Here is a 23315-nt window from a genome sequence, read left to right on the forward strand (position 1 = left end):
CTACGTCTTATTTCTGCAGTCTGGTTGTCGAGACCTAACTTCAGTTTATGTCCTAGATATACATAGCTGTCGACTCGTTCAATGACAGTGTCACCAATTTTGATTTCTCTATCGTCCCCGATGTTGGTCATGACTTTTGTTTTCGATAAGTTCATCTTGAGGCCAACTTTGATTGCCTCTTCACTTAACTGTTGTAGCATAAGCTGAGCCTGACCTAGATTCGCTGCTATCGGTACAATGTCATCAGCAAAGCGGAGATTGCTCAGGTACTCTCCATTTATCTTTATTCCCATTTTACTCCAGTTTAACTTCCTAAAAACACTCTGCAGAATCGCAGTGAATAATTTCGGTGAAATGGTGTCACCCTGCCTTACACCTCGGCCAATTCTGAATTTCTCCATGCTCTTATGAAGTTTTATACATGAAGTAGCATTTTTGTACACATATCGAATTGTGTTGGAGTACCTTGAGTCTACTCTACATTCGTCTAATGCGTCCAATATCGACCATGTTTCCACTGAATCGAAAGCTTTTTCGAAGTCTATGAATAGCAAGACTATGTCGATGTTGTATTCACGACACTTCTCAATAAGCGTTCTCATCACCTGCAAATGGTCGTTTGTGCTGAAACCAGATCTGAAAGCAGCTTGTTCAACAGGTTGGTAGAAGTCGAACTTGTTAGTGTTCCTCTTCGTAATGATTTTCATAAACAACTTGTAGAGTGTTGACAATAGGCTTATGGGCCGGTAATTTTCCAGCTTTGTTATGTCTCCTTTTTTATGCAGCAATGTAATTACCGACCTGACCTGACCAGAATTAAATATATAAACTTATAAAAGCCTCATTTTCAAAAAAATTGCCTGCGGCGCGCTTCACAGAATTTTTAATTGAACTTTCAGTCTATCAATACTTTGTCCCTAAATTTTTATTCACTTGACTGTAAGTCATATGGGTCTTTATGGCAGAAAATATCGGAAAATGTGTATAGGTACCGCGATCACTATAATGGAAAATTATGTGGAAATATGACGTTAAATATGAAACGTTAAATGTATAATATTTTTTTTTAACTTGAGTAAATTTAAATCGATTTTCAAAAACGTTTTGTTCGAAGGAGAACTGAATTCCTCAGGTCAAGTTTTTAAATGGGCGTTATCAGCTCAATGGTCTGGGAGTAGTTCTCGAAAAACCGATATGCTCATTGTTTCTTTTCCTATGGAACACGATAACTAACTCAGCTAATTCAGCTAATTTTCTAGACCTGGTTTTCATTCAAAAAAGCATTTCCTCAAAAAAAGAATCCTGTTTTTCAGATTATGGTACTCGGGCATAATGTTACAATTCTTCCTTCGAGTGAAAATCAATAAATCAATATTAAGATAATAATTTAACGAGTGAGCGCAGCGAATGAATATGTTAGAAAATAGCTGTAGCTCTAAAAGACAGCCACGTTAAGAGTTTCCTGTGTCACATCTTGGCTGACTCCAATATCTTTTTTAAGCATTTTTTCAGTATAGTCGACATTAAAAAATTTCGAATAGAAGGGAGAATATGATCGAATTTTTGAAGTAATAGTAGGAAAAGTAGACAAAAATTCCAACAGGTTTAATGGAAACTAATTACAAGATTCGCCAGTGGCGCATCGAAATTTTAACCTTGCTTGTGATCATTATTTCTTCCATCCTTCGATGAATTACATGCAAATGATGTAGGTCGACGAAGGAAGTTTATTGATTAAAAACCACATATTTGAGGAAATTATTCTATGCGAGGAAAATGTATTTCTCAGCATTTGTCCAAAATTTGAGGAACGGAAAGAAGCCTGACCCGTATTCAACCTGGTTTTATTTAAACATACAGTCTCGCAAGGTTGAAATACGACATGTTTCTGATTCGGGAGTTGTGGTTTGTAATTGAATTCACAAGAATTTCGTTTGACAAATGAAGATCTGGATTTCTGTTTTCTGAATTTTTATACTAAAATACCAAATCTAGATTTTCGTTTGTTTGACGAAATTTATATGGGATCTATTACAAACCCTTACCTCAGAAACATGTCAGATATTATTCTTCCGCGATATGCATTAGTTAACCTACATCTTTAACACTATCTTTTCGTGAAGGTTTCAAGCCCTCTATTCAGGTTTATGATCTGTACAGCTACAGGTCATGTCAAAGTATACTTTTTAAAAAAATCTCATCTCTCTCACTTTATATAAGGCCTTAGAATTTGTTGGTGGAATGGACTTAAATGACTTACAGACTTTTTCTAATGCGTAACTTTAGTGAAAATTGGAAAAAAAATGTCCGAAATTTTTGCAGAAAATGTCCGAAATTTTTGCAGAAAATGTCCGAAATTTTTATGAAATGTCCGAATTTCGGACAAGGCAAAATTTAGTGGGACGCCTGCATTGGCGTTCGTTAACGTGTGTGGCAAAAATGCGTTGTCATCATATGCGTCTGCTGACCAAACAATATCATGGAGATTGAAATCACCGACTACCATGACCTTGTGCGTGCGGTACTTTTCGACGATGAATTTGACGCGCTGATAATGCTTCATTGCCACTTGCAGGTTGAAAACACTTTGGTAGCACACGTAGACGATTATTGACTGTGGCTTGATGAGAATTTCGATTGCCAAAAATTCGCTGTTTTGATCGATGTCAACTACGAAATCGAATGTCACAGTTCTGCTGGGTAATGATTGATGAACAAGGACTGCTACTCCACCAGCTCGTCTTAACGTTTGGTTCAAACGGTCATTTCGGTACACTTTAAACACACTTGGAAAGTATACGCTACTATAACATCCAGAATTCAGCATAGTTTCGGTAAAACAGAGCACCTTGTACGGCGACAGTTCGATTTTCATGGAGACATTTCGCTTATTCGTGATACTGTGGGCATTGTCGTAAAATATTGCCAGTGATTTAGTGCGTTCGGGTTCGTCGATTGTGATTTGAGTCGTTGCATTAGTATCAGTACCATCTCCAATAGCACTCCGAAAGGACGTTGTTATTAGCGGTTGAACGGTTGATTTACGGTTTGTACATGCGGGAACGGAAATACGACTCAAATTAATTGGTGTAGCGTCATGTCTTGCTCGGCTAGAGCATATACTATTTAATGAGTTACCTGTGCGATTTCCATCGGTGCCAAGACCGGTAACTGATTGGCATTCGTCGTTGCTTGCATGTTTTTTGGAACTACACCACCGGTAGACGGTTCCGGGCCGAATTCGAATTCGCGGATCAGACTATAAGATGGCCAGCATGCTGGATTCATCAAGGTCTGGAAATGAGCCTGAGTACAGCCAATGCGAAATGAGACGAAACGGTAGGTAGTGATGTGACGATCCCTCTTCACCAATTTGCAGACGTCAAAATCGGTTGTTGGTAAACCAGTAGCCTTATTGATGTAGTCAGCTAATTCCTCTACCGTTGATTTCTCATTGTTGATCAACCACTCTGTTGGGTTGTCGATATTAATATTACCGAATGCAGACATTTCGTCAGCTGAAAGTATTAACGAAACAAAATCAATATGACACAGTGAGAATCAAGTTTATCTCACCATTATGAGTCGCAACCGTCTCAACACATTCACTTGAGTTAGTGGAACTCGTACGGTCACTGTCATCGTTATTAGAGCGCGGATTATCATAATCGTCATTTTCAGGACTGGCCTGGAATTCTAATAAAAAATTATTTTTATAGGAGCCGGACTTTCTGTTTCACAAAATAACCGCATTTCGTACCGATCAAATTCCCATTAACATCTAAGATGTTACCGGTTCCGTATGTTTGATCAAACTCAAGCGCAGTGTTTTTAGCCCCGTACGAAGTACAAAGGGGCTTATAGGATTACGATGCCGTGTGTAATTGATGGAATTCGAAGCAGACGGTAAGGGCAAAGTGTTTGCCTATGTTCATAGATGACGAATCCGCAATAAAAATTTGGGCCGTCTGTCCGTCCGTCTGTCACGTCGATATCTTGAGTAAATCAAATCCGATTTCAAAATTATTTTTTCCCTGAAAGATAGTCGAAATAGTGAGGCTAAGTTCGAAGATGGACATATTCAGGTCGGCCCTTCGTGAGTTAGGGCCACCTAAGTGATTTAAGGTCTTTTGGTGATATTTATGGCAAAATAAACGATGGAAATGTAAATGACACGGCAAATGATAGGTATTGTCAATACCAATCCAGGAAAAAAAGTTTTTTAAAATTGGGTGAGTGGACCGTGAGTTAGGGCCTTAGAAGTGAAATGCTACTAGGGCCCTATGTGTATTTTACATAGAATTCGAGTAAGTTTCATTCGTTTTTCGTAATTTTTGTTTGATTTGGAAGGTAATCGAAGGCCGAATAGAATGTTGTTGAAAAAAAATTAAATTTGGGTCCTTGGCCTAAGGCCGCTACTAGGGCCCTATGTGTATTTCACATTTATATGTCGAGCAAATTTCATCCGTTTTTCGTAATTTTTGTTTCATTTGGAAGGTAATCAAAGGCCGAATAGAATGTAGTTGAAAAAAATTTTAAATTTGGGTCCTCGGACTGAGGCCGCTACTAGGGCCCTATGTGTATTTTACATATAACTCGAGCAAATTTCATCCGATTTTCGTAATTTTTGTTTCATTTGCAAGGTAAGCAAAGGCCGAATAGAATGTAGTTGGAAAAAAAATTAAATTTGGGGGCCGGTACTAGGGCATTTATAATGTGCATTATAATAATTATAATTATGTGCATTTATAATCAATAAATTAAAATTTTAGGGCTATTTGAAATTTTTGTTTCATTTGAAAGGAACGTCGTACGGGGCTTCGTAATTGCGCTATGCGCAATTTCTAAGATGTACACATTAAATAATAATTTTACTTTAACTACATTAACCGGCGCAATAGGCTTACGGTCAAAGTAGGGTCCAGAGTTGGATCGGTTATCCGAAAAACCGAAAATTTCGGTTCGGATAGAACCGAACCGAGAATTTCGGTTCGGATTGAACCGAACCGAAAATTTCGGTTCGGTTTGAACCGAACCGAATACTTTGGTTTCGTCGTAAAACAATATGAAATGAAGGCAGACTCGTCAAAATTGATTGATTTCATTATGAACTAAACAAAAAGAAGTAAATGGAGCAATTGCATGCGATTTTAGTGAGAAAACGAATTTGACAAGAACTTATGAGATTTTCAATTCTCAATAAAAGTATCATGCAATTGCTCCATTTACTTCTTTTTGGTTAGTTCATAATGAAATCAATCAATTTTGACGAGTCTGCCTTCATTTCATATTGTTTTTCGACAAAACCAAAGTTTTCGGTTCGGTTCAATCCGAACCGAAATTCTCGGTTCGGTTCAATCCGAACCGAAATTCTCGGTTCGGTTTAATCCGAACCGAAATTTTCGGTTTTTCGGATAACCGATCCAACTCTGTGACAGACGCACTAGGGTCACGTACGCAATAGATATACGGGTTTGTACGGGGCTCCGTCGCAGCAAACGCTCCGACTGTTCTGATGGCTCGTTTTTTTTTTAAATACCGCTCTAGTCTGAGTATCAGGTCGCTGTAATTCGAAATTGGCATTCGTTTGATTTTGAGGCTGTAAATTATTGTTTGAATCGGCTTGATGCACACTTTCGCTCATTGATGGTAGTGATTGATGCTGTTCAGTTGTTGATATTTCTTTTGGGACTTCACAATTGTCACTCGATTTAAAAAAATTGGTTAACGGTTTTATTTTACTCAGTTCGGCTTTCTCAAGCTCGATTCTTCGTGTCCTTGTCTTTCGATAATGAGCGCCAGATTTTTAGCCCCGTACGAAGTACGAAGGGGCTTCATAGATGACGAATCCGCAATAAAAATTTTGGCCGTCTGTCCGTCCGTCTGTCACGTCGATATCTTCAGTAAATCAAATCCGATTTCAAATTTTTTTTCCCTGAAAGATAGTCAAAATTGTGAGGCTAAGTTCGAAGATTGGCGATTTTGGGTCGACCCCTCCCAAACTGGGGCCCCATAAGTGCTTTAACGTTTTCCAAAGATTTCTCTGGACATTTAAAGGCTACTCTGGTAAGTGATACATCAAATGAAAGGTATTACCGATCGACAAAAAAAAAGTTTATGGAAATTGGATGACCGACTCGTGAGTTAGACCCCTTGGTGTGAACTAGGTACAGGGCGGCAGGCCGTTTTTGCTTGTAGGCTGGCCAAATTTGAACGGATTTAGATAGATTTTGCTTTAGTAGATAGGTATTGACCGTACCAATCCGGGAAAAAAAGGTTTTTGAAATTCAGTTTACTGGAGCGTGAGGTAGGTCTCTTAGAGTGAGCTTATATGTGGCTACTCGGCCGTACAGTGAAGGTGGTGGTTTTTTGTTAATATCTCGAGTAAAATTTGACCGAATTTCATGAATCTTTTTTGTTTGAAAGATACTAACGAATGTAAAGCAGCCGTACTATTCCACCTCCTAACAAAATGGCCGTCGGCCGCCATTTCGGATTTTTGTAAAAACAATATACGTAATGCGAATAGCATTTTCCTTTTTAAATTATCGTCTGTGCCAATAGTCAAAATTCTATAAGAAAAACTATTGATAGGCGCCTGCCAATAGTCATTTTAATAAAATCTGCCACTTGTGACGCAAACTTTTTTATTATAATTTTCTTCCTAAAATTTTTCTGGTAAGATTTTTGTTGATAAAACTTTCGCGTACTTTGCTCATCAGCTGCCATTTGTGACGCATATCTTTTTGCGTGTAGAATCTGTAAGCGTCACCTACACCGATATCAGTTCTTTTGTAAGTGGATAACAGGACTTGCGTCACACCTCCACTGCAAGTGGTTTTGGGCGATGTCAGCTCCTTTGTAAGTTGTGATTTTTTAGAATTGGGTCGAAGATAATAGACAATTATACTATGCAGTTTGAACGAAAATATTCTTCTTAGAAAACTGTATAACTTTCTCCTTGATCTCAACCTTCCAGCTTTCATTTGACGAAAATCGAAAATTTTACGGAATTCAAAAATTTGATGAAAATCGAAAAGTCTAAAATCGAAAAATTCACGAATATCGAAAATTTGACCAAAATCGAAAATTTGAGGCACTTAAAACGCTCATAGCTCCCAAATAAGCGACTTTTTAAGAAAACCATGAAACACGCATCGACTAGAATCTAAAACCCTATAACTTTGTCTTTTTTACGAAGTTTCCATCTGCTGTATTTTCCGAGTTATGGCTGACATAGCTCGCACTTAAAACGCCCTTATATCCAAAATAAGCGACTTTTTAGGGAAACCATGAAACACGCATCGACTAGAATCTAAAACTCTATAACTTTGTCTTTTTTACGAAGTTTCCATCTGCTGTATTTTCCGAGTTATGGCTGACATAGCTCGCACTTAAAACGCCCATATCTCCAAAATAAGCGACTTTTTAGGTAAACCGTGAAACACGCATCGACTAGAATCTAAAACTCTATAACTTTGTCTTTTTTACGAAGTTTCCATCTGCTGTATTTTCCGAGTTATGGCTGACATAGCTCGCACTTAAAACGCCCATATATCCAAAATAAGCGACTTTTTAGGGAAACCATGAAACACGCATCGACTAGAATCTAAAACTCTATAACTTTGTCTTTTACACGAAGTTTCCATCTGCTGTATTTTCCGAGTTATGGCTGACATAGCTCGCACTTAAAACGCCCATATCTCCAAAATAAGCGACTTTTTAGGGAAACCATTAAACAAGCATCGACTTGAATCTAAAACTCTATAACTTTGTCTTTTACACGAAGTTTCCAACTGCTGTATTTTCCGAGTTATGGCTGACATAGCTCGCACTTAAAACGCTCATAGCTTCCAAATAGACGTCTTTTTAGGTAAACCATGAAACACGTGTCGAATAGAATGTGAAACTCTATCAATTTGTCTTTTAAACGAACTTTCTATCTGCAGTATTTTCCGAGTTATGGCTGACATAGCTCGCACTTAAAACGCCCATATCTCCAAAATAAGCGACTTTTTAGGGAAACCATGAAGCACGCATCGACTAGAATCTCTATAACTTTGTCTTTTACACGAAGTTTCCACCTGCCGTATTTTCCGAGTTATGGATGACATAGTTCGCACTTAAAACGCTCATAGCTACCAAATAGAAAACTTTTTAGGAAAACCATGAAACACGTATCGACTAGAATCTAAAACTCTATAAATTTGTCTTTTAAACGAACTTTCTATCTGCCATATTTTCCGAGTTATAGGTTCCATAGCTCAATAGCTTAACACTCTCATAACTCCGAAATTATAAGCTTTTATAAAAATTCCTTCAAATTAGTTTCTTAGAATTACGTCCTTAACATACCCTGAAAATTTCAGCCAAATCCGCCGGTAAATTCAAAAGTTTCGGTTAACAGAGTGACAGAGTGACAAAGTGACAGAGTGACAGAGTGACAGAGGTTGGTAAAATTCATCAATTTCAAAATGTATGAAAATGAATTTCTTCATACAAATTTCTGCAAATTTCCAAGTTTTGAAATTTAATATGTCGGCCAAATTTTAACCTTATGAGGCGTGTGATAGCTCGTTGAACTCGTATGGACGCCCAGATTACGAATAAAATACTTTGGGGGTAGTAGGAGCAAAGGGGGAAAAGTCAAAAAGTTCGTGTTCCTCAGTCCCCCGAAAAAAATGTTTTGTCAAATTTTTCAGTGTGAACGGACTTGCGTCACGGCCCTTCACTAACGTAGGGCCATGATTTTTAAGAATTTTGTAAACGAAAACAATCACTAGTTTTAACAGCAAATCCACAGACAAATGAATGCGACTTACTAACGTTGATAATTTCAGGTATCTGAAAATATGAAATTTTGCTTATTTTCATATAAATGTCGATTTTTTAAAGTGGACTTGTGTCACGCCCGCTTACTAACGTGCTGCCATGATAGATGACATAAAATAATCGGACTCGTAACATCATTAGATCGATAAAAAGAGAGCTATTTTCCTAAATACGTTTTGGTCGATGTAGTACGTCAAAAAGAGTATGAGTGTGAGATAAATTTAACCAATACAACGACAAAAATAAAATCTACAGCGGAACTGAGCAAATCCTCTCTTTTAATCGATCTATTAAAAATGAGATTGTTTCGTATTATTCTCAGAGAGTGAGTGCTGTTTCTGCTGTATAGTTCGATGTCTCTGGTTCGAGGTTATCTCATTATAGTTTTTGCTCTTCTGCGATTAAAAGATAAATAATAAACATGAATGATGCTGTCTATTACTACCAGTCGCATATCAACATCGTCGCTTATACATCTAATTGCTCAGCTGTTTTGATGGCATATAATCAACATTTGCTCTTCTACAATGTACACATAAGATAAAGTTGGAAGTATGAATTCTCGTCTGGTCAAGGTTGATTCAGAAATCATTCACTCTTTCGCATTATAAGTGATTATATTGAAGAGAATATTGTTGCGTACACCTACCGTGTAAACACATGCTAAATAAAGATCGAAAATGAATTGTGATTTAACTTGTGGATCGATTTTTGTTGTGATAGGAGTGGTGTTGTATCTTTTAAGGCATGATCTTCTATGAAACAGTTATACTCATGAATTATACTAACGTTTCTCATTTACAGACGATACGCACAAGGTGGTCAATTTACTAAGAATGTTCGTGCTGATGGAAAGGTTGTAATAATAACCGGTAGTAATACTGGGATCGGAAAAGAAACCGCTTTGGAACTAGCTAGAAAGGGTGCACGCGTCTATATGGCATGCAGAAGTTTGGAAAGGGGCGAAAAGGCGAAAAAGGAAATTGTTGCTGTAACGGGAAATACAAACGTTTTCAACTTAACGTTAGATTTGACATCAATGGAATCGGTTAGAAACTTTGTCAAAGAGTAAGAACACGAAATGAATGTCCTATAAGATTGATCGCTTTGATCAAGTTGATTTGTTTCTGAAGATTTTTGAAGAGAGAAACATCATTGGACATACTAATCAACAATGCGGGTGTATTTGGTTTGGACAGAAGTATAACTAAGGATGGACACGAAATTGTTTTGGCATCGAACTATTTAGGTCATTTCTTGTTAACCAATCTTTTGCTGGACATTTTAAAGTCATCAGCAGCCAGCAGAATTGTAAATGTTTCCAGTACATTGCATCGATATGGTAAAATTGTCCGTGACGATTTACATGCCGAACGAGAATACAAAGTGGGACAAGTGTATGCAAACAGCAAGTTAGCTAATATGTTATTTTCACGTGAATTGGCCAAACGGTTAGACGGAAGTTCAGTAACAAGTAACTCGCTTCATCCTGGTATCATTAGTACGGAAATCTCTCGAAATTATCCCACTTTCTCAGCGATGGCACCATTCGTCTTTTACTTTTTTTGGAAAAGTGTTAAATCGGGCTGTCAGACTACATTGTATTGTGCTCTAGATCCGGAGCTAAAAGGTGTGACGGGAAAGTATTTTTCCGACTGTAGAATTGCTGACGAAAGCAATAATGCACATGATGATGATACAGCTGAGTGGCTGTGGAGAGCTAGCGAAAAATTAACTGGTTTGGCAGAGTAATAGTATTATATATAATAGTTACAGTAGTTTGAATTGGGAAGAGAATGGTTGAATAAAAAAAGAATTTTAGATTTTCTATTAAATTTTTGCTTATTCTGAGAACCAGAATCTGAATCCCAATGCTCGATTAGTGCCAAAACGCAACTGATCTTTTTTCAGCAGAGAGTTGGTGCTATAATGTTATACAAAGCATTAGTTTTGTGACTCGCCGATTAAAGTATCTTGGTGTGGACCGGCTTCGAGTTTTATGTTGAAAACAATCTACTTAACTATGTTTAACTTTGCTTCCCGACTCTTGACTAGACTAGACTAGACTTAGATTAGATACGAAGAGTTCGATGTGTTATGTATCTATTCTGACCATTTTACCAGTTTGGTTTGATTTTAATTGATAATGTTTAAGCCGTGCTTCGGAAGCAGTCGCATATGAACGTCTATCGTAGAGGGCAAAAACAACAAAAAATAACACTCAATAAACAGGATAATTCAAAATTGGCTAGCGCCTCCGTACGAACAGACGTGTCAGCAAAATTTGCACCAAGATGACTGGGACCTCTATAACATTCTTCGCGAATGTTCGATGAGTTCTGAGACATTGCTGGAGCTCCAAGGCCACAATAAATAACTTCACCATCCATGTTATCTGGAAATAACAGGAATCCGTTTTGGAGTGTACAAATTTTAGACAACTTAAGTTTATCATCAATAGTCTTTCAAACTAGAACTATTTTGATGATACAGCAAGGCGATAAAATAACCAGTAAATTTCCTCTTTTGCCAAAATCAATTAAGGAGTTTGATGACACTGGTAAAACCTTCTATCGTGGTGTATGGGCAGGAAAAACTGGTCGAAATGTGGCATCTGTATCTGAGAGGACATTAAACGAAGTAAAGCAACTCAAAGAAGTAAATTTGCTGATGGACATTCCGGTCGGTACCAAAACATCTTAATTTTCGCCAATTGAACATAATCAATGTTATAATCCGAAATTGGTGCTACCCACTGGCGTATATTCTGATGGAAAAAAAAGATTTTCTCTTATGTGAGCTCGTATTAAATGAGATAAAAGGAATGATACCGTCGATCAATGTTTTAAATTGCATGACGGACTACGAATCAGCAACACGAAAGGTATACAAAAAGTATTTCCAACCGCTCGCTAATCCGGCTGTTTTTTTCATTATGTACAAGGGATTCAGAAGTCAGGTAAGAAATTTGGATTAAGGAACGAAGCATTCGAAGGAGATTTCGAAAGAGCAATTAACAAAACTTCGGCGTTAGCCTTGCTCCCCAATGAATTTATTGTCGATGGGTTCAAGGAAATATGCAAGTCTGTTCCGAAGTCGGCCAGGTGGGATCGATTTGCTCGTTGCTGGAAACAACAATAGGGAAAGGCCAACATTTCAGTTTATGGACTTCGTCACCGAACCAATAATTTTTCTGAGACTTTAAATCGTGTTATCAACTTATTAATCGGAAGAAAAAACCCGAATATTTGGTTATTGATCGGAAATCTTCAGACAGTCGACATGCTAAAATCTGATGAACTTGAACAAGTTTTGGATGGTTTGGTTGTGGACAAACAAGTCAAAAAAGAAACCACTCGTTTGAACAAAAAAATCAAACAAACTCTTAAAGACTTCAAGAAGAACAAAGATGTTGGAGAATTTTTGGATTCTGTTACTTACAAAGATAATTTGGCGTGTTTATTAATTAAAAACATAGCTAACGCCGACCCGTACGAAACACCTATTCGTATCAAAAGCCTTTCATGTGAAACTTTTCATTTCTCTTACTTCATTTTCTTCTCTGCTGAAAAACTATTCTTCCTTTTAAATCACTTACATTATCCACTCTTTGCCTTGTTATCATATACAATTAAATTGCCGGAGGCAATATAGACAGCCCCGTACGAAGTCAAATTTCATAAATTCCTATTTAAACAGCTATATACCGCTATATTTACCTATATTTCACTGTAAATAAACATTTCACAGAGGAATATGCTATTATATAGCTCTATATGCCTGTATATAGCTCAATATAGCTGTATATAGGTATATATAGATGTCCGTATATGGAATCCCTGAAACCCCACACACATAACAAATTATTTCCATGTTAACAGAAACTCTCTAAGTATCATTTTCCCCAAGATATTTCTATTTTACTAAAATCCAATATGGCCGCCGGCAGCCATTTTGTTAGGAGACCGGAAATAGTACCGACGCTTTACATTCGTTAATACCTTTCAAACAAAAAAAAATTCATGAAATTCGGTCAAAATTTACTCGAGATATTGTCAAAATACACCACGTTCACTGTACTTCCGAGTAGCCAGATAAGAGCTCACTCCAAGAGACCTAGCTCACGCTCCGGAGAACATAATTTCATAAATTTTTTTTCCCTGATTGGTACGGTCAATACCTATCTAATAAAGCTAAAACAGACGAAATATGTTCAAATGTGGCCGACCTACAAGCAAAAACTGTTTGCCGCCCTGTGCCTGTTCCACACCAAGGGGTCTAACTCACGAGTCGGTCATCCGATTTCCATAAACTTTTTTTTTGTCGATCGGTATTGTAGATACCTTTTATTTGACGTATCACTTACAAGTTTAACGTTTAAATGTCCGGAGATATCTTCGAAAAACCGTGAAGCACTTATTGGGCCACAGCTCGGGAGGGGTCGATCCAAAATCACTCATCTTCGAACTTAGCCTGTCTTTTGACATTACCAAACGGGAAAAAAAAGAATTTTCAAAATCGGATGCGTTTTACTCAAGTTATCGTGCAGACAGACAGACGGACAGACGGACATTTTTTTTTTCGCGGATTTGGCATCTCTAGACAATCACAATAGGTTTCCCCTTACTCAGGGAGTCCAATTCGACGTGTTACAAACGTATGCGTAAACCTATAAGACCCCAGTACTTCGTACGGGTCTAAACAGTTGTCGGAATTGCTCAGCGTATTGCTTTAATTACCAGATATTTCGTCTACATTTCATAGACATTCCCAATGGCATCGCCTAAAAACAACAATAAATACACTTTACAGTTACAAAAGTCATCCGAAATTTACATAACAAATCTCGTCTTACCCTAACAGTCGTACAATAACATTGTCTTCGTCATTGATACTCTTCCATTCAAATAGCCTTACATATATGTTCACTCTGTAACAATTAAAGCGGACAATTAACTATCGTCAACTAAAGTATAGTTTCCACTTAAAAAGAGCACTCCGTTTAGCCTCCGTTTACATGACAGTTGTAAAATAGAACAAAGGAACTGTCACGTAAACGGAGTAAAAAATTGAAATAAATTCAATTTCCACTCCGTTTGCGTGACAGTTCTTTTGTTCAATTTTACAACTGTCATGTAAACGGAGGCTAAACGGAGTGCTCTTTTTAAGTGGAAACTATACTTAATACATTTAAATTCGTTTACATTTCATCTAAACTCTAAATTCAGGTTCCATTCTTGAACTTCAAACTTAAATTCAACAAAATCAAACTAGGACACACATAAAATTAATTTATGAAACGAGCACTTTAAGTTCCAAAAACATAAATCACTCAAAAAATCTCGTGGTCAGACCAAACTCACTGACGACGCACGGTGGGGCTGAACGAACTTTAAATAAACATGTCGACTTCCATCTCGGTTCTTTTCATAGCTGAGTTAGGGGAGGCGCGTACTATCCAACGGCACATGTTGCAGGCGTAACCGCTGAGCCGTTTCTGAGAAATAGGAATATCGTAGCCTGGCTCTGCGGAAATTGCTGGACCAGTGTTTGAAACTGGAATCGGTAGAGGGACAAATTCTTAGAATAACCTTGTAAAAATTATTGCTCTCGGTTATTTGGTCGCAGAGCAATAGAAGCTGAAAGTCGAAAATTCCACCTCTTCAAGGAGTGATGCCTCCACGACGAAGTTCCCGATCCAGCACTTTAATAGCGTTTCTAGACTAGAGTAATGTGCTCTTTCGAATAACAATACAAATTTTTTGAAATTGGTCTCTTTTGGTACATTTTCAGAAAAGTCACTTTTTTGCTACCCTCGGTGAACTTTGGCTACTCCCATACCTTGTCGGTATCACAATTGCTCAGCTTGCGGTTCTGCTCATTCACACTGCTTCAGTCACTTTCGTCGTTGACATTTTGATGCTTTTTCTCCACTTTCAATCTTCGTCGAATTTCGCAACTATTGGAACAAAAAACCAGCATACCCACAACCTTAAACACACTTCCGAGTCTATCAGATCACAAAACAACAGAAACCGAACAAAAAACAATTAAAACACACAAAAATACTGAAAAATTCGACGAGCAGAAACTTTCACGACTACAGCCATTTTCACACCGCCTACTGCTACACAGTGTGGAGTCCACACACGAATTATTTGATTTGATTCGATTATTAAAGCTAATGCGAAAGGATGCCCGGAAAAAATTGCATCTTTCCCAAATAAAGATGTAAATATAGCTAATAGAGCTCCAATCGATTTAAGAGAAGGTATGAAAGCAATTTCAACCAAAAATTGTGCCACATTTCCGCCACAATCTCGTCGAATTCATTTCGTAAATTTACGAGAGGCTATTCACACAGCTAAAGACAAAAATGCGCCTATAATGCCAACTTCGTCAAAAGTTGAGGAGACAGCCATTAATTTTAGGACTGCTAACAGCAACTTGACTACAAATAGCAATACTATTGCTTGACTACAATAAGCTTTCCATTAAAGGGACTGTTTGGAACGACAAGGTCCCGGACAATTTTTAGACCCGTACGAAGTACTGGGGTCTTATAGGTTTACGCATACGTTTGTAACACGTCGAACTGGACTCCCTGAGTAAGGGGAAACCTATTGTGGTTGTCTAGAGATGCCAAATCATTGAAAACAAAAATGTCCGTCTGTCCGTCTGTCCGTCTGTCTGCACGATAACTTGAGTAAAACACATCCGATTTTGAAAATTCTTTTTTCCCCGTTTGGTAATGTCAAAAGACAGGCTAAGTTCGAAGATGAGTGATTTTGGATCGACCCCTCCCGAGCTGTGGTCCAATAAGTGCTTTACGGTTTTTCGAAGATATCTCCGGACATTTAAACGTTACACTTGTAAGTGATACGTCAAATAAAAGGTATTTACAATACCGATCGACAAAAAAAAAAGTTTATGGAAATCGGATGACTGACTCGTGAGTTAGACCCCTTGGTGTTAAACAGGCACAGGGCGGCAAGCAGTTTTTGCTTGTAGGTCGGCCACATTTTAACATATTTCGTCTGTTTTAGCTTTATTAGATAGGTATTGGTAATGTACCAATCAGGGCAAAAAAAGTTTTTGAATATTTGTTCTCCGGAGCGTGAGCTAGGTCTCTTGGAGTGAGCTCTTATCTCAAAATTTACTCGAGATATTGACAAAATACTCCACGTTCACTGTACGGCCGAGTAGCCAGATAAGAGCTCACTCCAAGAGACCTAGCTCACGCTCCGGAGAACAAATATTCAAAAACTTTTTTTGCCCTGATTGGTACATTACCAATACCTATCTAATAAAGCTAAAACAGACGAAATATGTTAAAATGTGGCCGACCTACAAGCAAAAACGAATTGCCGCCCTGTACCTAGTTCACACCAAGGGGTCTAACTCACGAGTCGGTCATCCAATTTTCATAAACTTTTTTTTGTCGATCGGAATTGTAAATACCTTTCATTTGACGTATCACTTACAATTGTAGCCTTTAAATGGCCAGAGAAATCTTCGGAAAACGTTAAAGCACTTATGGGGCCCTAGCTCAAGAGGGGTCGACCCAAAATCGCCCATCTTCGAACTTAGCCTCACTATTTCAACTACCTTTCAGGGAAAAAAATTTGAAATCGGATTTGGTTTCCTCAAGATATCGACGTGACAGACAGACAGACAGACAGACAAAATTTTTATTGCAGATTCGTCATCTATGAACATATGCAAACACTTTGCCCTTACCGTCTGCTTCGATATTTGAAATAACTAATCTCCCGCTCCTCTCGCTCGGTTTAATAGTTTATCTAGATTTCTTGCCCGAGCAGGCTGTTAGCGTTACCATCAGATATTTTCCATACGAATACAATTTTAATGAGTGACGAAAATATTAAATTTAATTTAATCTGTTTCAAAATCTAAGACTTCTCTTAAACATTAGACATACGGAAGGCGAAAGACAAACTAAAATTAAAGTTTGAAAAAGCCTTTGGTAATTGGTATCAATAATGCGAAATACGGGCATAGCAGTACAGTAAGGGCGGAAATATAAGTATTACTACCGAATATCACCATAGGTCACAGTGTGTTGAAAATTCTGGCCTTTGACAAGGATCTTGTGTTCAACCTTAGTCTTGATTTTGGCTTCTGTTTGGTTTCTGTTCGATTTGTGATTTGTAACGGATAATGTATAGCCACGCGATTAACAATAACTATTGATTTGATACACCAGATACTGAGCAGAAACAATAAGAAAGCTACAGTTGGTCCCTGTTACCAGACCCGAAGCACTGCGAAAAATTTATATGCAAAATGAGGCTTTAATTGTGATGCAAAAATGACGTTTTTGATATCCGGATGATGTGCAATTGTACATCACCTAAATATCACCTAATTATCACCTAAACATCACTTTAACAACAAGCACATCATTTATGAGTGATTTATGAAGAGACGCACATTTTGAGTATACACACCTGTTGAACATGTTGACCTGTTGGTGATATCAATCATTTTAGGTGAAAAAATAGGTAATTTTCCCAAGTACCTGAGCTGCTGCAGTGACACAGGTCCGAGACATGGTATGCTGAGAGAGCCTAGTCTCTGTAGTACCATAACATGTAAAAACATCCTTGGATACAACATAAGACATTCGACCACTGTTTCGATCTGAGAGAAAAATTTAAATACGTCTTTCGACGTTTTGCATTAATATGCAGTTCAACTCAGCGGAAGTCGACGAAATTTTATCCCTTTCTTTCGTTTGTTTTTCGCTTTTTTGAGGTTTTTTGTGCGGCTATTCATTATTTATTGCTGACAAGAGTGAGATCTACTAAAATAAAGAATTTTTCGATGTAGTTTTTCATCTAAAGTCATTAATATCACCGTCAGGTGAACATGGCCCTTGTAGTGCACCGCACTATATTTACACTTTCACCCAAGACATGATCCATTGATACCTGAACCATGGATAAGCTTTCAAAATAAATAACGCCTGATGTTATACACATCAGCGAAACTATTCACATCTGCTCACAAGGATTCAATTTAGTTTGAATCATTGTGTGCAATAATAAAATGATCAAGATGTTTTCAAAATTGTTAGAATAATAGAAAAAAAGATTAAGTCATAAAACTTGAGTTCGCACTTTGAATAAACGCGTATCCGCAATAAAAGTGCAGCTGCAAGTTTGTTAGAGGTTTTTTTGGTCCTCCTACCCTAGTTTCCTATCCTCTCCTAGTTTTTTATAAGAACTTGAAAATATTCAACTGTATAATATCTCTGTATACACTCTGATTGAGGAGTTATACTTTTTATGTGTGAACTATCCTTAGAATATTAGTGATTTTGTGGAAATAAATATTTGTGTTCTTAAGAAGTTTTGTTGTTTATAATCCAACCATAAGCTCGAGTAATCCACTCTCATTAACCGGTTAACTACCGCTCGGCTATCCGGTCGATAGTGTTGTGCACTACACCCTGGTGGTAAGTATACTCAAATTTTGCGTCTCTTCAAGACCTTCAAACGTAGCTAAAATAGTTTTTTAATTGCAAAAAAACGATTTTGGGCGACCCATACTTCACTACCTCGATCGTTGACAACAAAATAAATTTCACCAAACGTAGTACTACGTTTTACTAGCGTCAGTTCAACGAATCGAATGAGCTATAACTCAATAAAATCCGTGACCCTATGTCCCAAAATGTCTGGTTTTGTTCGATGTTTTGGCGACATCACTCTTATACATATCAAATTTACATCAGATGAACTACTCTCTCAACATATTTACATCAAATAATTTTTTACTATATTGAAATTTATGATTCTATAATGGACTCAGTTTAACACAGATATCGATAGAGCTAGAGCTCGAAAATTTGTCACTGCAACTGAACTTTCAGAATTTTTCATTTCACCTTGAGACAATGTGTTCAAACACATGAACACTTTAACGGACTGGGCTGGGCATTTATAAACAGTTATAAAAATTACACATGATTTATCGAATAAATCTAATCAAAGAGACGTATGGCGCAGAACACGGTACAATTGTCTCAATTAAACAGGGCGAGTCGAATTTAAAACACTTTCTTTATTTGCAATTGTACGAAATAAACATTTATTACCGACCGGTTAAGTCAGCCAAGCTAACATCATCGAAGCAATAAATCGATTTCATCGATGAAATCGATTTATTGCTTCGATGATGTTAGCTTAGCTGACTTAACCGGTCGGTAATAAATGTTTATTTGGGACAATTGATAATAAATAAACTGGGTTAATTTCGGCTCGCCCCTCTTTCATATAAAAAGCCAATCGAATTCTTCGAAATTAATTCAATTCGTGCGATCATGTCGAACCTATCGGTTGTGCTATTGTTTTTCCAAGCTATTTGTTTTACAATAGTTTCGAGTCAGGACTATCCTTATCAAGTGTACGTTACTGCAGGAGGATTTACGTGCGGTGGAACTCTTATTGCGAATGATATAGTTGTCTCAGCCATCCTTTGCGCGGACTTTAACAATAATTTCAATGTTAACAATAATGATGCTTTCAATGTTAACAATAATGACGCTTTCAATGTTGTTGTTCGCTCGGGAAGTTCAGAAACCGAAACAACCGCAACAACCTATCAAGTTTCTGATGATCTTGCCTTGTTTAAGTTAGATCCTCCGATTTCATTTAACGAATTTGTTCAGCCTATCCCGATAGCAGATCGTAACCCCATCGCAGGTGATAGTTGTGTCGTACCCGGCTGGGTGGAAACAGACGTAAGTTTTCTATTTGCTGGTGTGAGCTTTATTGTCATCAACCATCAGATTCAAATAATTTGTTCGCAGCAGAGAGAAGATAACAGATGGAAGCAACGCCATCTGTTATCAACTCACTGGTTCGGAGTTGATTTCAATCATTTCAACGTCAACGTGTTTAATCTCTGAGTTCTAAATAAAATTCAGCAGCTGGGACGATGTTAAAGATACTGGCAATGTGTCCGCTTAACGATCATTTAGCTCTTCTCAATTTTCAGTTTGAATTTTCATCGGCTTACGATGTCAATTTGTTGAAGAATTTCAACTCAACTCAATTTATGTTTCTAATTGGTTTACATTCTACAGTTTTAATTGTACCACATGGTTCTACATGTTGTCAACAAAAGAAGCGTTAGGTCGAGGTGTTGTTGTCTCTCCTGAAGACGCACCTATTTTGCCTTTACTAATAAAACGAAATCTGTGTTTCAGGACGCCATTTCAATCGATGTCCAATTGACAAATGTTGTTATCCTCGCTAAACCCGTATGCCAATCATTGTCGCTGATTCCTCTATTAAATTTACAACGTTTGTGTGTCTTGAACGTCGGTGCTTGCGTGAATGATTTAGGTAAGTTCGATAATTTACAATCAATGGGTGCAGTTTGTGATCCGTTGAGCGTTTGCATTACCTTCAGTGTTTACGTACTTTGGTGCTATCGGTAGACCGCTTGAGGCAAGTCTTGTGTAGAAGTCAATAAACACGTTTTATGTTTCAGGCGCACCATTGGTCTGTAATGGAAAACTTTCTGGCGTTAGTGTAGGGACTAGTGGATGTGTTGCCGGGGTGCCTCAAGTTTATGCAGACGTTGATGCTATTCGAGCTTTGCTTGCAGCCGCCAACCTATGACATGCCGGATTCAACATTTCTTGGAGTTTCTTGAATGTTTGAATGTGGGGGATTGTCTCAGTCAATATGAATGTTTGTCAAAACTTTCTTTTTGAAACATTAAATGTACAACTTCTCGTTCGAAAAATCAAAACGTTTTTCTTCACCTCTTACGGCATACTGTTGATTGTACAATGTACACGTTAAGTCGTTCGACTCTAATATGACAACTCCTGAAGTGAAACATGTCTGTGACGTACCTACGAACTTGATACTGCGGATTTTTCCTTATTGTTCGTCCGTTGTGACGTAGTCTAGGAGCCATGGAACATCGTGTGTCCAAACATATGTCCGGAGCATCTGAAAGCGGTTTTCGGTAGAGGTCGACTCCCAGACGAAGAATAGTTTGGGTGCCAGGCCAGGCTGAAAGAGGTGACGGGAAAAATCTCCGAGTGTATTATCGTTGCAGCGGCGATAATATCGTTTCATGGCTAAGACGATATTATTGTTTCAGAAAACGATATTATCGTCCGGAAAACGATATTATTGTCGTCTGATACGATAATATCGTATCAAAAACAATAATATCGTTTGAATCGGCGATAATATCGTTTCACTGGTGATATTATCACTGCAGCAACGATAATATTGTTGCATGAAACGATATTATCGTCGCAAAAACAATAGTATCGTTTCAATCGGCGATAATATCGTTTCATGGGCGATAATATCGTTGCACGGACGATATTTTTGCCGATTAGTCTAGTCGATCAAACGTTCTAAAATTTAGGTGTTAATTTTTTTTCTCGTATTGTCTAATAATTAGTCTGTGTAATTCATTGCACATAAAAAGCGTTTTAACACGCCGAGCGATCCGGCCCATTGCCCCGGAGCGAAGCGGAGGGCCGCAATGCGAGCCGGGCGCCGGAACGGTGTTGGTAACTTAGGTGTTAATTTTTTTTCTCTCGCATCGTCTAATAATTAGTTTGTGTAACTTTTATATAAAATATTTAAATTTACAGAAGCAAATTATAGACGGCAACTGAATTCACCCTTCAATTAGAAAGGTGTTTGGTTTGCCATAGAAAGATAAAAGATGGGTTCTGGAGATATTATAACTAGAAATGGAAATAACAAATGAATGGAATTTTCAATAATTTTTAGAGAATAATTTAACTGGACTACTGGACTACGTATAACGATAATATCGTTTCATGGGCGATAATATCGTTGCAGGGACGATAATATTGTTACAGAAGACGATATTATCGTCCGGAAAAAGATATTATTGTCTTCTAATATGATATTATCGTCGCTCGGACGATAACATTGTTTCACTGGTGATAATATAATATCAGAAATGATAATATTGTTTCTTGGACGATAATATCGCTTCACGGGTGATATTATCACTGCAGAAAAGATAATATTGTTGCATGAAACGATATTATCGTCGCAAAAACAATAATATCGTTTCAATCGGCGATAATATCGTTTCATGAGCGATAATATCGTTGCACGGACGATAATATTGTTACAGAAAACGATATTATCGTCCGGAAAACGATAATATTGTCGTCAAATACGATATTATCGTCGCTCGGACGATAATATCGTTTCACGGACGATAATATTGTTACAGAAAACGATAATATCGTCACAGCGACGATATTATCGTTTCAAAAACGATATTATCGTCCCCGACGATAATACACTCGGAGATTTTTCCCTAGCCCGCTGAAAGATGGGTCAATTGCCATCTCAAAATCCTTGTTAGCCCCGTACGAACTACAAAGGATTACGATGCCGTGTGTAATTCCGATTTTTTTTCCCTGAAAGCTAGTCAAAATAGTGAGGCTCCAAAATAATTAATTTTTTTCGGGCCACCCTATAATCCTTAATTAATTAGGTCTAAAACGTCTCTATGTACTGTTTTGCACATAATATAGACTGTATGTCCACCAAGTTGATGATTTCTAATGATTGTAAGCCAAAAAATTCTTAATGAAAGATATTTCGTACTGAAAACCCGTATTTTTACTTTTTACCAAACTTTTAGGCCCCACCTGTAACTTCTACATAAAATGCGTCTTCAGAGAAAATACGCAGAATTCAATTTTCTATAACATTGCCAAACTTACTTTTTGTCGAAATTTTGAAATTCATGCACTAAAATATCGAAACATGAAAAAAGTCAGAATTTGGGCCAAAAACCGACTAATATCTCGAGAATGACCAGGAACTCAGCCTGGCACCCGAACATTCCGTAATCAACGAGAGCGTTATCGGAACAGGGGAAAGATGTCGTTTTCCTGAGATGATTGTGAGGGATTATTTTGAAAAACAGAATGTTGAAATCGGACGCATTTTCCATTGGACTTTTTTATATGTGCCTGAATTGGTATTGGTCCCTAGAACCTAAAACCACTTTCAAAAAAAATCTTCGAATCTTGTGTGGCTGGTGGGAGGTGATCGAAAACTGAAAACATGCACTTTTCTTACAAAAATTTCTCCAGTTACACGAGCCGTACAGGGTCGTGTGGGGTGTCATTAGAAAGGTAATTGCATGTGCTAATGGGAAAAATAGGGTCTTGTTGGGTATAAAATTAATCCACACTGAGATATGTGCAGTTGAAGTTTTCAACCGAAAAAAGACTGAAAACTTACACTTTTCTTGCAGAAATTTCTCGAGGTACACGAAACGTACACGGTCGTGTGGGGTGTCATTTGAAAGGTAATTGCATGTTTTTTTAGAAAATATAGAGCTTACAGAAGTTTGGTAGCATCTACGTTGAGTTATGTGAAGTTGAAATGTTTAAGTGCTTATATTGCATCGAAGATGCTACCAAA

The 23315-nt window shown here is 37.6% G+C and overlaps 2 protein-coding genes and 1 long non-coding RNA gene across 3 annotated transcripts; all 3 read left to right on the forward strand.

The window, feature by feature from the left end:
• Positions 1 to 558: 558 nt before the first annotated feature.
• On the forward strand, positions 559 to 20894 carry LOC119073117. Its single transcript, XR_005086999.1, has 3 exons — positions 559 to 569; positions 15831 to 15843; positions 20779 to 20894. It is a non-coding gene; the product is annotated as an uncharacterized LOC119073117 (long non-coding RNA).
• On the forward strand, positions 9292 to 10631 carry LOC119073099 (retinol dehydrogenase 11-like). Its single transcript, XM_037178413.1, has 3 exons — positions 9292 to 9577; positions 9637 to 9900; positions 9966 to 10631. Exons 1-3 carry the CDS (start codon positions 9513 to 9515, stop codon positions 10582 to 10584), a joined length of 948 nt encoding a protein of 315 aa, XP_037034308.1. The 5' UTR covers positions 9292 to 9512; the 3' UTR covers positions 10585 to 10631.
• On the forward strand, positions 19160 to 20609 carry LOC119073104 (trypsin-2-like). The gene is made up of 3 exons (XM_037178419.1): positions 19160 to 19600; positions 20069 to 20207; positions 20356 to 20609. The coding sequence occupies exons 1-3, from the start codon at positions 19181 to 19183 to the stop codon at positions 20484 to 20486; spliced, it is 690 nt and encodes a 229-aa protein (XP_037034314.1). The 5' UTR covers positions 19160 to 19180; the 3' UTR covers positions 20487 to 20609.
• Positions 20895 to 23315: the final 2421 nt, after the last annotated feature.

The sequence above is a fragment of the Bradysia coprophila genome, unplaced genomic scaffold (assembly GCF_014529535.1).
Source record: "Bradysia coprophila strain Holo2 unplaced genomic scaffold, BU_Bcop_v1 contig_137, whole genome shotgun sequence".
Taxonomy (NCBI): domain Eukaryota; kingdom Metazoa; phylum Arthropoda; class Insecta; order Diptera; family Sciaridae; genus Bradysia; species Bradysia coprophila.

Bases quoted from the DNA above. Each gene is read 5' to 3' on its own strand.
- LOC119073099 (XM_037178413.1), top strand. From the start codon at position 9,513: ATGAATTGTGATTTAACTTGTGGATCGATTTTTGTTGTGATAGGAGTG. The intron at 9,578-9,636 runs GCATGATCTTCT...TCTCATTTACAG, and splicing joins GTGGTGTTGTATCTTTTAAG to ACGATACGCACAAGGTGGTC. The intron at 9,901-9,965 runs GTAAGAACACGA...TTGTTTCTGAAG, and splicing joins GTTAGAAACTTTGTCAAAGA to ATTTTTGAAGAGAGAAACAT.
- LOC119073104 (XM_037178419.1), top strand. From the start codon at position 19,181: ATGTCGAACCTATCGGTTGTGCTATTGTTTTTCCAAGCTATTTGTTTT. The intron at 19,601-20,068 runs GTAAGTTTTCTA...TCTGTGTTTCAG, and splicing joins CCGGCTGGGTGGAAACAGAC to GACGCCATTTCAATCGATGT. The intron at 20,208-20,355 runs GTAAGTTCGATA...TTTATGTTTCAG, and splicing joins TGCTTGCGTGAATGATTTAG to GCGCACCATTGGTCTGTAAT.